Source organism: Macaca mulatta, chromosome 18 (assembly GCF_049350105.2).
Source record: "Macaca mulatta isolate MMU2019108-1 chromosome 18, T2T-MMU8v2.0, whole genome shotgun sequence".
In the NCBI taxonomy this organism is placed as follows: Eukaryota; Metazoa; Chordata; class Mammalia; order Primates; family Cercopithecidae; genus Macaca; species Macaca mulatta.
The window spans coordinates 55346179-55362624 of NC_133423.1; the positions used below are offsets into that span (position 1 = coordinate 55346179).

The 16446-nt window shown below is 38.5% G+C and overlaps 1 protein-coding gene across 7 annotated transcripts in view; it reads right to left on the reverse strand.

Moving 5' to 3' along the window:
* The window catches only part of KIAA1328, a 399175-nt gene that overhangs the window by 42767 nt on the left and 339962 nt on the right, over positions 1 to 16446 (reverse strand). For all 7 annotated transcript variants that reach the window (XM_028838138.2, XM_028838137.2, XM_001106820.5 and 4 more), the window contains one exon: positions 7525 to 7633. In XM_028838138.2, coding sequence (XP_028693971.2) covers positions 7525 to 7633 — 109 coding nt within the window. The remainder of the gene's footprint in view (positions 1 to 7524; positions 7634 to 16446) is intronic.

The window sequence follows — 16446 nt, forward strand, 5'->3', positions numbered from 1 at the left end:
TGGCATTTAATGAATAATAGCCACTATCATCACATAGGGTCATCACTTATATGCTCTATTATATACACGCAGCGAGGTCTGCTATTCAAACCTACTATGAAAACCCCAGCAGAGGTTTGTGATCTTAGTTTAGCTTATCCCTCTCTCCTGCTGGGAGGATAACACATGATCATTTCCTCTGCTAGGAACATGAGAAAATCTGGCTGAGTATTTAAAACATTTAGGTAAATGTATAGGTGAGAAGATAGACTCATTAAAAAAAAATGGTTTTGTTACTGTTAGGATTCTGGACACAAATGCAAGTAAATATTGCAATTTGGCTGCTATGCATAATCGAACCACAACCCCTCCACTTCTCTGTGTAACTAAGTTTCTTTCTATCAAGTTATACAAACAAAATAATTTCAATGTTAAAGTAAGTTTGTCTGATTCCTACCCCAAATTGGAATTTTATCAGCTCAGTGCTTACACTTCAGAATCAAATCCAAGTTTCAGCCACTGTGGAAGAATGAAAAAACTCTGAAATTTGCGATTAGAAAAGCTAGATTCATGTCTTCTTTTCTGCTTCCTACTATGTGACCTTGGTCAGTTACTCAGTCCCTTTAGTTCTTATCTCCTCATTGTCAAATGGCATACTGTTACTACTTACCTCACAGGATTGTGGTGCAATTTAAATGAAATAATGTACCTAAAATCATTCTGCCAGTGCTAAAGTACTATGCTAAGAATTGTGAACAGGCAATTATAAATTTCAGTATTATATTTTTGTTCCCAGTATAAAAATGAGTGTGTGTGTGTGTGTGTGTGTGTGTGTGTGTGTATGTGTGCGCGCATGTGTGTGGCTTTTGAATCCCCTCACAGCTGTCAATCCAGAATTCTGTAGCTGAGATAAAATAGATCATTGTTACAATCAGGCAGAGCATATTTATATGATTTTCCCTTCTCTTCAGCTTGAATGGTTACTGGCAATGTGATATGGGAAATGAAATAGCGTCTGACCTGCTCACTGGGCTAAAGCCTTCGTTTATAACCTACAGAGAATGAAGAGGAACATCCTCTTTCTGGCCCAGCAAAGGAACAAAACACCATCAGTTGTTCTGGTACTTTAAAGGCTGTGCCATCATATCTGGAGCTGGAAGCAACTGGATTTTCATGTTAAGTTACTTAAGATAACAATAAAGAGAAATAAATACTATATTCACAACAGAGACAAGATTCCTTCCAGACTGGGATTGGTAGAGTACCAGGTTTCAGATACTTCTGAACCTAGTTCCTGGCTCTTAGTCTCAGTGGGCCAAAGATCACACAAGCCACCTTCTAGTCATCTGTGTTTAAACAGCTGCCTTGTGAGCATGGCTGTGCACAGGCAACTGTACTATAGAAAGCTCAGCAAGGCATAAGCTTACAGCAAAATTTTCAGAACACGTTAAGTATATGGTTGACAGCAAAGGAAAGTTTTTAAAAAAACTCAAACTAAACTACTAACATAATAACATGGAAATAAATCTATGTACTTATAGCCAACTGATATTTGACAAAGGTGTGAAGAACATACAATGGAAAAAGGACAGTCCTTTGAAAACTGGATATCCACACGCAGGCATGCAGAGAGTGAAACTAGACCCCCTATCTCTCATCAGATACAAAAAATCAAATCAAAATGGAATAAAGGCTTAAATGTAAGTCCTGAAACTATGGAACTACTTGAAGAAAACAAAAAGGAAAAGCTCCATGACATTGGTCAGGAAAATGCTTTCCTGGATACAGCCTCAAAAGCACAGGCAACAAAAGCAAAAATAGACAAGTGGGATTACATCAAAGCTTCTGCACAGCAAAGGACACAAATAACAGAGTGACGAGACAACCTGCAGAATGGGAGAAAATATTTGCAAACTATCCATCTGATAAGGAGTTACTATGCAAAATATATAAGGAATTCAAACAACTCAATAGCAAGAAAACAAAGTGAGTAAAAAAATAGGTAAAAGACCTGAATAGACATTTCTCAAAGGAAAACATAAAATGGCTACTGGGTACATGAAAGAATTCTCAAAATCAATAATCATCAGGAAAATACAAATCAAAACCACAATGAAATATCACTTTACTCCGGTCAGAATGGCTGTTACCAAAAGGACAAGACAAGTGTTGGCAAGGATTGGAGAAAGAAAACTCTTGTATACTATTGGGTTGGAATGTAAATTAGTACAGCCATTATGAAAAATAGAATGGATGTTCCTCAAAAAATTACAAAAAGAACTACTATATGATCCAACCGTCCCACTGCTGGGTATATATCCAAAGGAAATGAAACAAGTATGTCAAAGAGATATCTGCACTCCATGTTTACTGAAGCACTTATAATAGCCAAGATATGGAATCAACCTAAGTGTCCATAAATGGATGAATGGATAGTGAAAATGTGGTATATATACACAGTGACTACTATTCAGCCATAAAAAAGAAAGAAATCCTGTCATTTGTGGCAACATAGATGAACCTGAAGGATTTTATGTTAACTGAAATAAGCCAGGCACAAGAAACAAATATTGAACTGGTTGACTTGGCCTCAATTGCTTTCCAACAAGCAATCTCACTTGTATGTAGGATCTAAAAACGTTGATCTCATGGAAGTAGAGAGTATGATAGTGATTACTAGAGGCTAGGAAGAGTGGAAGGTGAGGACACGGGGAGAGAGGGGTCATTGGGTACAAAGTTACAGTTAGGAGGAATAAGTTGCAATGTTCTATTACGCAGAAGGGTGACTATGGTTAACAATACTGCATTGCATTAGGTTGATGCAAAAGTAATTGCAGTTTTTACCATTACATTTAATAGGAAAAAACCACAATTACTTTTGCACTAACCTAATCTATTTCAAAATAATTAGAAGAGAGGAGTTTGAATGTTTTCACCATAAAGAAATGATAAATGTATGAGGCGACAGATGTGCCAGATTCTCTGATTTGATCATTACACAATATATGCCTGTATTGAAACACCACAATGAACCTCATAAATATGTATAATTATGATGTGTCAATAAAAATAAACTATTTTTTAAAAGCCCCCAAATAATTTATCAAGTCCCTCAAAGTACGTACTCAAGCATTCCCCAAATCCTGTCAAGAAAAAAGAAGCTTCACAAAATCAACACCTTTCCCCATCAGTAACTCAAAAAGGAACAAAACAAAGTAAAACAAAACAAAAACCTTTAACACTTTTCTGTTGTCATTAAAAACTCATCTTTAAAAAAAAAAATAGCTAAAAAAGTGAACAGTACATCCTAGAAATAGGCTAATTCCAGTTCCAGTTCTGAAAATTCACTAGCTGGGTATGATTTGGTGAAATCTCCCTTTCTTTCTTCACATCTTACACACAGACACACAAAGGCACAGGGAGAGCACCAGCGGTAACTGTTTGTAGAAGTCATAGAAGAATAGAGAGAAGTGACCTTAGTAACTTTTTACTTCAGGGACTGAGAATCTAATCCTGTTGCTGTAGGCCTGGTGTGCCTCTGTTTATCAGGGTCCAACAATCACGGTGTTACCATATGACCGAAAAACACAAAGTTGACCAATATTTTTAAAGGTGACAAGATTTCTGTTGCATTGAGCAATCTCAGAAGATACTATCTTCATTTTAATATAAAATGTATCAGATCTACATGCCTGAATAGAAAAAGAGACCAACATATAAAGGATATACAGCTGTAATAGGCCTTCTTTCCCAGTCAAATTTGAAATAAAAGACCTGAAGATCCAAAGCTACATTAATGCAAATTCTGCCTGTTGCAAGTATACTTTTTGATTAAATTGGCATACATCAAGTACAATTAGAAAGGCTATTTATAACGAAGAAATACATAATTCTGCATCTTAATGTAGATGACAATTACAGCTGATGGTTGCTAATTATCATTACTTCTTTGCTTTGAGTATTAGATATTTCCTGTATGATCTTTATTGTTGGCAATGGACACACCTAATTCTGGAAGGCACAAAATGGTTAATTATCAGTTATATCTGTGCTCATAACACATTCATTTTAGGAGCAAATGGTAACTTACCCAGCTCTGGTTTCGCACTGGAGACTAAAGGATCAAGTAGACTTGGTAAACTCTGACTCATTCATTTGTTAGGAAAGGTATTTATTTAACTTTCTTTTAGAACCAAGGCTCACCTACCCCGAGGTGTTCAGAATGACAGGGAGAGAGCCCCTCCACTCCTCTTTCCAGGTGGAGTGGTCTGTGGGGCATTGCTTGTTCCATTCAAGCAGAAATGAATGGTACATTTAATTCAGCTTCACCACCCTCTTGTGCCAAGATGACCACTGTGCTTATTCTCTTAGGCAGCTTAGGAGTGTGTGATCAGTGTGGAGAGCCAGAAGTGAAATGGAGAGAAAGAAACATTGTAGCTTTCAGCACAGAAAACTCTAACGCCCCCTTTGCTTATGCTGTAAATTACATATTTATTTTGTTAGCATGAGATAGATGAATATTTCTACATACAAAGGTGCCCAGCTAAAATCAGGATAAGTGATATTAATGTCTTATGGTTAGTATTATTGAACCTTAAAAGCAATAAACTTTACGAGTCAATAAATAATTACATTTGCAACATAGTTAACATTCCTTTACTGTCTCTAGCACTTATTACACATTGTAACTGCAAGTCTACAATACATTATTCATATTTGGGGTGTCACCAAGTGATGGATTGCTGTAGGAGAGGCTGTCCTTTAAATAAATCAACAAATAAAAATGCAAATGTTAACATTTTCAGGCACAACTTTTTCCATCTTGAATGGGGAATGAAAATTTTACATAGTATTGACAGCCGGCAGTGAGAACAATTAACAACTAACACTGTGAATGAGAAAGATACTCTGCCACACCTGTTTTTTTCACCAGGACATGGAATGAAATGGAACTCTGCTAGGTATTTTCAGAGAACAAAGGAAAACCTGTCTCCCACTGGCATCTGTCTCACCCCCATCCTTGTTTGCAGGTCTTGAAAATTCTTGGAATTTAAGGTGGACAGGGGAAGAGCTTTTACTCTCGTTCCCATTGGTACTTTCAAAGGTTTGTTGAGATAAAGAACAATAGGCTCTTCTCTTACATTAAGAGTTTGCATGTAACTGATATGTAGTCTATTAAAAAAATGCCTTTTCTACACTTTGAAATAAAAACAATTCAAATTATCCTGATTCTGAAATCTGGAAAGCCACCACTATGCCTTCTTGGTAACTGATTTTCATAGTACTAATTTTTTTTTTTTTAACTCTGTACTTCGTATAAGAGACTTACATGATGCCATCATGCATTTCCAAGGATAAAATCTGGTGTGCTACACATTGTTTTATTAATCCAAATGCTCATTACCTAGGAAGTTTCTGAGAATCTATATTTAGCTGATCTGCAGTATTAAGGACAAATAGATAATACTTTTTTAAAGTCTGTAAATATGACTCTTCACAGCAGTTTTAACCTGGGCTTGTAAAACTCTACAATGTTGATATGGTCCATTCAAAAGGTATGTGCTGAGGATGTTTTATAAAACTCTTACTGGGGAAACATTGTATTCCATTTTTTCATACTTCCCTCTAAACTGAAATGCAACTATCAAAAACATTAATAATTAAAGTGGTGTTAAAGATCTCATTTTAATCTTTAACAACAGGAAAATTAACTAAGATTGAAAATCCAGATAATCTTCCTTCTTTACCTCTAATTCCTCCAAATGAATCCCTCAAGGTGAGCTAGGATGGAGACCCTCTGAGCACAAGCTTTCAGCCACAATGTTAAGGGATCCAAAGAGGAAGCCCCATCAACATTTCAGAGTCACAACTTACTGTGGGTCTTTGGCAGAATGCCAAAAACAGTAGTGTTAAAAATAAAAGAAAGCAGCCGGGCGTGGTGGCTCACACCTGTAATCCCAGCACTTTGGGAGCCCAAGGAGGGTGGATCATGAGGTCAAGAGATCGAGACCATCCTGGCAAACATGGTGAAGCCCTGTCCCTATTAAAAAAAAAAAAAAAAAAAATTAGCCGGGCATGGTGATGGGCACCTGTAGTCCCAGCTACTTGGGAGGCTGAGGCAGAAGAATTGCTTGAACCCGGGAGGTGGAGGTTGCAGTGAGCTGAGATTGCACTACTGTACTCCAGCCTGGTAACAGAGCGAGACTCCATCTCAAAAAAAAAAAAAAAAAAAAAAAAAAAAAAAAAAAAAAGCAGCAACAGTGAAAGGATGTGGCAAACTAGTTAAATTCTCTTTTTGATTGTGTGTGGCCTCCAAAATAGAGAGGTTGTCATTCTCAACTATTACAATATTTAAGATTACAAGGTTTGGAGTCTGAAATGCTGGCTTTGCCCGTTATTAGCTATGTGACCTTAGACCGTTTTTCAATGTCTCTGAGACTTAGTTTCCTAATTCTAAAAATGGGGATAATAGTACCACCTCATAAAGTTGTGAAGATTAAATCAGACAATGCATATAAAGGGCTTGGCAAGGTCCTGGGGACATGGCAGATACTTAATAGATGGCAGCTACTGTTATTATCTTTTGTGTTGGAGTCATTTCTCAAAAGTTCTTTAAGATGCTTACATTTCCAGCTCCAGAATTAAAGGAATGACAAAAAGAGCCAAAATAGGATGAACACACTGTTTCCTAGGTTTGGCTTCTGTGGAACAGCATATCTATAGGCACTGGTCTGGAATACAACTTTTTAGAGGAGGAATAAATAATCTTTCTCTTCCTTTTGAAATTACTTCAAACCAAAAGAATAAATTTTAGAGTACATCTTTAAAATCATCAGACTTGAGACTTGTAATTTGGGCATTTCTACTTTGCACAGCCAGTGGACTTTAAATTAACTACAAATTAAGTCTTAACATTTATATTCAATTCATTTGATAAGCTGCTATGAATTTAAGTGCTTAAAACCAATCATATCCCTGAGGAAACATAAACCAAGCCCTTTTGGTATTGATGTTTATATATTCAGCCTTAATTGCATAATGTGGGAGTTGGTTTATTAGATATAAGAAATTTGAAATAATACATTTCTTTCCCTGACTCCAGAAAAGGCTGATCAAATGCTTAACCCCTCAAATGTGTCTGGTATAAGTAAATGTTGGTATTCCTTTAACTAGTACAAAAGCCACTATCATGTTCAATATCAATGATTTCAGCTAGTTAAACTTATAGTCTAAGTGTATAACTCCTCTGTGATAAACTGGAAAAGACCTGCTGCTAAAGAGACTTTCTGGTGAAGGATAGGTTTAGCTTTATTTAGGTTTCTATGGAAGCCCTTCCCATTACCATGATCAACTAACAAAGAGAATGTATAAAGAAAAGGACTCCATATGGTTCAAACTGGCCAAATCTAGATGCTTCAAAAGAAGGATCTCTCTTGAGAAAGAATCACTAAGAGTTGTCAAGATTTTTCCATTCCCTATTAAATAAACTTCAAAAAATACTCTCATAGGGAGAATATTAAAAACTAAAGAATCTCTGAAGCTCACCGGGAGGTGGTGTGCTGTAATGATGGTGAGGCTGTGGTGACAAAATCCTTTAGGCTTCCTGTTGGCATAGGAGATGTGGACGCATCTTTTCTAACTCCTGTCATTGTACCTATATGAACAATAAAGAAAATAATTTGGGCATTCGATAAAAGAAAATGGAAAAGTTCATTCTCAGTAAATATATAAGACGTTATAGGAATGTCCAAGCTTCAAAGGTAAGCCACTTGTTTCCCTGAAATGTAACAATGGCATATGAAAAACTCTCTTCGGTTTTGTAAACATGGGAAATCTATAATGTACTTCAAGAAAATATATTTGTGCAGTGACAGACTAACCAGAGATTTTGTTTTTAAACCTGATTGCCTAGCAAACCCCTGCTGATCTTGATTTACTGTGAAAATGCCCAAAGAGGTGGGATGTTTTATTTTGTTCCCTTTAACTTTCATAAGAAAGATTCCAGCACTTTGTACCTCTAAACCCTCCAAATTACATTGATCCTCTTTAAAACACTTTCAAGATATATATAACTCTGGAAAGTTTCTTTTAGAGAACTCAACATTGGCTAAAACACATGTCTTAATTGGAAGATATGCTCAAGTAGTATTCATTCGAGTGCCATGGGAAAGTTCCTAAGCAATAGTTTATCCTCCCAGGAACTGCCTGACTTGGCCTCAATTCCTTTCCAACAAGCAATGTTTTATTTGTAATTACTTTTCTCTTCTGCAGTGCAAAATAAAAAGATGGTATGGACAGAAATATTATTTTTATTTTATTTTTCAGTTATTATTAGTTTCTAAACAACATAAAATACCGCTATATTTATCTTGGAAGACTATAAGAATCACATTCACAGTTCTTCTTTTGGTTCTTTGAAAACTGTTATCCGGGATGCATGAAGTTATTTGGGAAGATCCACTCTTTGACAAAAGGGAGAGTATTCAAATAACCAAAACTTTGGAGTGCTGGGAATACCAGACCCTAAAATGCCAGGAGTGCAGTATGCTAACTTTGGGAATGGCAACAGGTTGCGTGCAACCTGAAATCATCAGGCATAGAGAAGGCTAGAGTCTTATGGCTACAGTGATTAGCATCAAAATGATCACCATTATCCTTGACTTCAAAACCTATACTCTTTATGTCAACTATTCTCTACTCTGTTTGTCTGTTTACTGAGACAGGGTCTCACTCTATCACTAGGTTGGAGTGCAGTGCTGCAATCACAGCTCACTGCAATCTTGACCTCCTGGGCCCAAGTAATCCTCTTGCCTCAGCCTCTTGAGTATCTGGGACTACAAATGTGTGCCACCATGCCAGGCTAATTTTTTATTTTTATTTTTGTAGAGATGGGGTCCCACTAATCTATTATGTGTAGATGTAAAAGACCAGCCTCTAAATGCACAATTCAGTCTTCTTTATATATAGAAATCTGTGGTACCCTCAACCCAAACAAGTACATATTAATACTGGCCAGTGCCAGGATTAAGCTCAGGCTTAGTTAATAGGGAGGGGAAGGAAGGTATGAGAGTAAGGACACAAGACATTCTTGACAATCACATAAAGAGACACAGAGGATGGGCTCAGTGACTCACACCTGTAATCCGAGCACTTTGGGAGGCCAAGGCAGGAGGATCAGGCCAGGAGTTGGAGACCAGCCTGGGCAACATAGCAAGATCCTGTTTCTATATGAAATAAAATTAGCCAGGTGTGGTGGCACGTGCCTGTAGTCCTAGTCCCAGCTACTCAGGAGGTTGAGGCAGGAGGATCCCTTGAGCCCAGGAGGTTGAGGCTGCAGTGAGCTATGGTCATGCTACTGCACGCTAGCCTGGGCAACAGAGCAAGACTGTCTCAAGAAAAAAACAAAACCAAAACCACAGATAACACAAGGCAGTATAAGGTAATAACTGCTAACACATACAATATGCTTAGTGTGTATATAAGTTTTATTGAGGTATAATTTGAGTATCATAAAATTTACTCATTTTAACTGTAGAGTTTGATAAATAGTAACTTTATATAGCTATGAAAGCATGGCTACAAGCCATTTTTTTTTTAAATTTGCATGGTACTTACATATTTCTTTCTAAAATCCAGTTTTAGAATATTTCATTGCTTCAGAAGGTTCCCTCTTGCCCATTTGTAGGTAATACTTGCTCCCAGCCTTAGTCTGGTCCTAGCCCCCCTCTCTATCTCTATTGTTTTATCTTTTTTAGAAATTATTTTTTATTTTCATAAAAACTTTTTGTGATAATATCTTTATAACAAATTTGCAGATAGGGAAAATAAGCAATAAAGAGCCTATGTGACCTGCCCAAGGTCACTGAGCTATAAGTGATGGAGCTAGTATCTATGTCCAAGATGAACCGAGAGCTTTGGCCATTATGTTATGCTGCTGTAATAAGTACTATGAAAAGTCTGAGGAATTAAGAAATGGGAGAGTTCACATTTGGCTATAGGATTTGGGGGAACATTTGATGCAGGAGGTAGGATTCTTTGATAGGAAACAATGACAAGTATGAAATGGGAGACAGAGACTTACGTTAGCAAAAGCATTAAATTGAAAACCTAAAGGCTAAATATTTCATTTAGTCAGGAAATATTTATTGAACATCCCTATGTCCTTGTACCCTGCTAATCACTTTAAATGCAGTATCTCATTAATCCTTATAACAGTCTTTAAATTATATTATTATCCTTATTTTATAGATAAGGAAGTAGAAATTGTAAAAAGGTCAAGAAGCATGTCCAATATCACCCAGCTGGTAAGAGCAAAGCTGGATTTTGAATGTAATCAAGGTCAGTTTGGCTCTGTATGGCAAACCTGTAAGCCTTATTTTAGAGGGACTCAAAAATAAAACAGTAACAACAATGATTAAAAAAAAAAAACAAAAAAAACAAAACCGGCCGGGCGCGGTGGCTCACGCCTGTAATCCCAGCACTTTGGGAGGCCGAGGCGGGCGGATCACGAGGTCAGGAGATCGAGACCATCCTGGCTAACACGGTGAAACCCCGTCTCTACTAAAAAAAATGCAAAAAATTAGCTGGGCGAGGCGGCGGGCGCCTGTAGTCCCAGCTACTCGGGAGGCTGAGGCAGGAGAATGGCGTGAACCCGGGAGACGAAGCTTGCAGTGAGCCGAGATCGCGCCATTGCACTCCAGCCTGGGCGACTAAGCGAGACTCTGTCTCAAAAAAAAAAACAAAAAAAAAAAAACAAAAAAAAAAAACCAAACTGGTCTTTGGAGAGATTAATTTTGAGGCAGAATTTAGAATAGAGTGGAATAGATAGAACAAAGGCAGGCAAAGCAGTTCACTGCTAATACAATTGTCTGGGTAGAATCCTGGGTGATTAAGAGGAAATTAAGATGGACAAATAGGGGTAGAAACAACTGAAAGGGATTTGTGAGTGAGGTGAAAGGGAAGAAGAAATGCTTGGTAGTGACAGAATATAAGTTATCTTTTTGGTCACTATCACAGAATACCTGGGGACAATTTATAGAAGGAATTTTAACAGATGGTCCAGGGACTTTTATAATTGAAGAATTATACCTCATAATTGTAAGCACAACAATGTATATACGTGTGCTCATTTATTTTTCTGAAGAAATAAACCATATCTTTTACCAAATTCTGAAAGGGTATGGGACCCTGAAAAGGATAAGAATGATTGCTGTAAAGCACAGACCAAGTTTAACTGTTCTTTTTCCTTAATTATCTAAGTTCTATTCCTTATTGCATTTCCACAAAGCTATATATCAGCTTTTAATTGTATTTGTTCCGTTTATAAATTTTATTTAGTATTAAGTATACCAACAATTACAGTTATGCATATTCATGGAACTCTATATTCCCGTATATTTAAACACACACACACACACAAACACAGACACACACACACAATAATAACATATGCTTAAAAAAAATAAAAATGCTGGCAGAGTGCGGTGGCTCAGGCCTGTAATCCCAGCACTTTGGGAGACCATGGCGAGTAAATCATGAGGTCAGGTGTTTGAGATCAGCCTGGCCAACATAGTGAAACCCTATCTCTACTAAAAACACAAAAAATTAGCTGGGCCTAGTGGTAGGCACCTGTAATCCCAGTTACTCAGGAGTCTGAGGCTGAAGAATCGCTTGAACCTGGGAGGCAGAGGTTGCAGTGAGCCAAGATCATGCCACTGCACTCCAGTCCAGGAGACAGTGCCAGACTCTGTCTCAAAAATAAATAAATAAATAAATAAATAAATACATAAAAATAAATAAAAAATAAAAATGCTGGTAAGAATATTACTAGGCTGACTGATTTCATATATAAATGTGTATTTTATATACATGTAATATATGTGAATGTATTTACATAAACACGCACATATATTTTCACATGCACAGATGGAATTGATTATAATGGATCATGTTCTATTTAGATATAACTGGGTATATTTCATGGTAATTTTTTTTCTTAGAGCTCAATGTTTAAGAAAACTCTGTTTCTGGGCCCTTTGTTTTATTTTATATTTTTAAACAGCTGAGCCATATTATCTACTCAGTTTAAACAAAACCAGTGTAATCCATTCCCAGCTCAAGAAAGCAAGCCCTGGCAGCACTGCCACCCAGATACATCACCAATATCCATCCCCAGTCACAATTCCTTCTTGCCTCCAGAGACTCCAACTATTCTAATAATTATTTCCTTTCTATGCTTTATAGTTCTACCATTTATGTGTTTGGTTAAATATGTCATTTAGCTTTGTTGCTTTTGAACTTTATAAAAATAGAAACGTATTATATATATTATTTTTGAGACTTCTTTTGCTTAAATTGTCTGCAAAATTTACCTATGCTGATAATTTTTATGTACTGCAGTTTCGTTGTTTTACTTGCTAAGTACTATTCCATTGTATGCATTTGTGACTTTTTATCCATTCTGCTATTGAGGGACATTTGGAGTATTTCTGGTTTGGGGCTATTATGAAGAATGCTGTTGTGGCAGATGCTGTCAGTTATCCACCAAAATGTACTCCTTCCTTCTTCCTAGGTACACAGCTAGATTATATTCCCCAGTCCTCCTTGTAATTAAGTGTGGTCAGGTGGAAGGCCAGTGGATATTGTATGTGACACTTCTGTTGTGTCCTATAACAACTTTTCATGTGTACTCTTCCAATACCTCTCCTTGTCCTTGGTGACCTACTATGGCAGAGTCAACAATTTCCTATAAAGTTGGGCAGATATCATGAAAGAATGTTGGACTGTCAAATGCTTTTTCTGTGTAAACTGAGATGATCATCAGGTTATTCATTCTATTAATGTGTATTACGTTCATTGATTTTTGTATGTTGAACTGCCTTTGTATTCCTGGGCTAAATCTCACTTAGTTATGATGTATAATCCTTTTAATAAGCTGTATTCGGCTTGTTAGTATTTTGTTAACTATATTTTAATCCATATTCATAAAGAATACTGGTCTATAGTTTGCTTTTCTTGTGACATCTGTCTCTGGCTTTGATATCAGGGTAATGCTGGCCTCTTAAGGGAGGGGGGCAGGGAAATGCAGGGAGGAAAAGGGCAGGGTCCCTGGTGAGGGTTCCACCATTGGGCCTGTGCCCATGGACCAAGGTGAGGACAAGCACTCCTGCTTGGCACCCAAATGTTGCATTTTCCAAGACCACCCTGGCCTGCCACCCCCACATCCTGTGCCCATAAAAACCCCAAGACCCTAGTGGGAAGGGACAGAAGCTGGTGGATGTCAAGAGGAACACACTGGCAGAAGAGCACACAAGCAGCTGGATGCCGAGAGAAGCGTAAGAACATACCAACAGGCACCAGGCAGATACCACTGGCAGGCCACTGACTGGTGGAACGATGCAGACAGCGAGAGGAATTTGGCCAGAGCGGCTGGAAGAGAGTCCAGCCGCTAAGCAGCCCAACTCCAGGGTAAAACTACCTTCCCATTCCATCCCCCTTCTGACTCCCCATCCATCTGCTGAGAGCTACTCCTATCACTAAATAAAACCTTGCATTCATTCTCCAAGCCCACATGTGATCCAGTTTTTCTCGTACACTAAGGCAAGAACCCGGGAAACAGAAAGCCCTCTGTCCTTGTGACAGGTAAAGGGTCTAATTGAGCTGGTTAACACAAGCCACCTATAGACGGCAAAACTAAAAGAGCACACAGCAGCATAAGCCCACTGGCGCTTCAGGAGCTGTAGACATTCACCTCCAGATGCTGCCGTGGGGTGGGAGCCCCACAGCCTGTCCGTCTGCATGCTCCCCCTAGAGGTTTGAGCAGCAGGGCACTGAAGAAGCGAGCCACTCCCCCGTTACAAACCCCGCGAGGGGGATAGGTGAACTTTTCCTGTTTCATTAGGATGTATTTCTTCCTCTTAATTTTTCAGAAGAGTCTGAGAAGAATCTGTGTTAATTCTTTAAATGTTTGGTAAAATTCATCAGTGAAGCCATCTGGTCGTTGGTTTGTTTTGTTGGGAGGTTTTGATTACTGATTCAATCTTTTTACTTGTTATATAGGTCTATTCAGATCTTCCATTTATTCTAGATTATCTAACTTTTTGGTGTGTCTATTGTTTGCCTCATTGTTATTTACTTTTTTAAACCCCAGGCGCCAGTGGTGTGTTCATCTGATTTTCAGTGTTTTCAAGGAATGTCCTATATGTAGCCACTCTCTGCCCAGAGGAAGTTTAGTCAAACAAAACAAAGGCAGGCTCCAGGTCTCAGCCCTTTAGGGAATCCACAGACAGGTTAAAACAGAGAAACAATCCCTTGAGAACAGAGTCTGCTGTGCTTCTCCAGAGGGCAGATACTAACACCTGGAACTCAGGCTGCCATCTTTCAGACTGCTGCCACGCTGGGAAGAGGGGAGGGAAGGGCACCCAATCTTTTGGCTTCCCTAGGACACACTGAGAGAACTGTCTTGGACTACACATAAAATACACTAATGATAGCTGATGAGCTTTAAAAAAACTGCAAAAAAAAATCTCATAATGTTTCAAGAAAGTTTACAAATTTGTGTTGGGCCACATTCAAAGCTGTCCTGGGCCACATATGGCCCACAGGTTGCGGGTTGGGCAAGCTTGGGGTAGGGCAAGACTAAGTTAACTCTAGAAAAGTCCTCCTACAATGCTTCAGTAGCTTTTCTCCTAAGAATCGGTTTTGTTTCTGTAAATCTTTCACTATCCTCCAGAGTTCCGATAAGGTAGATTCTGACAGTTTTTGCAAGATTTTTCACTGTTTCTTGGGAGAGATGAGGCCCTGAAGGTACCTACCACACCATTTCCACTGATGTCTTCCTGATGCATGTATGACACTAGCATAACTCTGATACCCAAAGCTGACAAGGTCACTACCAAAAAAAAAAAAAAAATTACCACCCCAATATCTCCCAATCAGTGTAGTCATTAAACTACTTTCTGAGAAGAAAAAAACATAACATGATCATAAGCACAGAAAAAAATTTTGATGAAATTCAACACCCCTTTATGATAAAGACTTTCAGCAAACTAGGAGGAAACTTTCTCAGCCCAATAAAGAGCATTTTCAAAAAGCCTCCAGCTTCCCTGGTGTGGTGGCTACCTGAGGTCAGGAGTTTGAGACCAGCCTGACCAACATGGTGAAACCCTGTTGCTACTAAAAATACAAAAAATTATCCAGGCGTGGTGGTGGGCACCTGTGGTCCCAGCTACTTGGGAGCCTGAGGCAGGAGAATCGCTTGAATCCGGGAGGCGGAGGTTGTGGTGAGCCGAGATTGTGCCATTGCACTCCAGCCTAGGCAACAAGAGCAAAGACTCTTGTCTCAAAAAAAAAAAAAAAAAAAAAAAAAAAAAAAAATTAGCCGGGTGTGGTAGTGCACACCTGTAATCCCAGCCACTCAGGAGGCTGAGACAAAAGAACTGCTTGAACCCAGGAGGTGGAGGTTGCAGTGAACCGATATAGCGCCATTGCATTCCAGCCTGGGCAACAAGGGCAAGACTGCTTCTCAAAAAAAAAAAAAAAAAAAAAAAAAAAGCCTCCAGCTAAAATCATACTTAATGGTGAAAGACTATCTTTTCCCTACAAGGTTGGGAACAAGGCATGGAAGTCTACTTTTTTCATTGTATTCTATATTGTAATAAAACCCCTAAATGGTCTGATTAGATAAGAAAGGGAAAGAAAAGGCACAAAAATTGGAAAGAAAGTGGTTATGGACTTAGTTGTGCCTTCCCTAAGTAATCTGAAGTTCTAAAGTCCAGGACACCTCAAAATATGACTATATTTGGAGACAAGACCTTTAAAGAGGTAGTTAAGTTGAATGAGGTCATAGGGGTAGGCCTGAGAGTGGCTGGTGTCCTTATAAGAAGCGGAAGCGTTTCCTGGGATGCACATACAGAAAAGGCCATGTGAGGATGCAGTGAGAAGGCAGCCATCAGCAACCCAAGAGGAAAGGCCTCAGGAGGATTGACTAGAAAAGAGGACGAGGATTTATTGAAAATGGAAATGTACTATATCTTAACTGGCGTAGTGGTTACATGGGTATATATACTTTTCAAAATTTATCACACTATACATTTAAAGCCTCTACAATTTAGTGTATATAAATTAAACTTCAATTAGAATACAAGACAATAGAACCCCCTCCCCCCATATTTTCTTGACTCCTAAGGCAGCACTTTTTTTTTTTTAAGACAAAAGTCTTGCTCTGTCACCCAGGCTGGAGTGCAGTGGAGTGATCTCGGCTCACTGAAACCTCTGCCTCACAGGCTCAAGCAATTCTTCTGCCTCAGCCTCCTGAGTAGCTGGGACTATAGGTATGCACCATCACACCAGGCTAATTTTTTCTGTTTTTAGTAGAGATGGGATTTCACCATGTTGGCCAGGCTGGTCTCAAATTCCTGACCTCAGGTGATCCTCCTGCCTCAGCCTCCCAAAGTGCTGGGATTACAG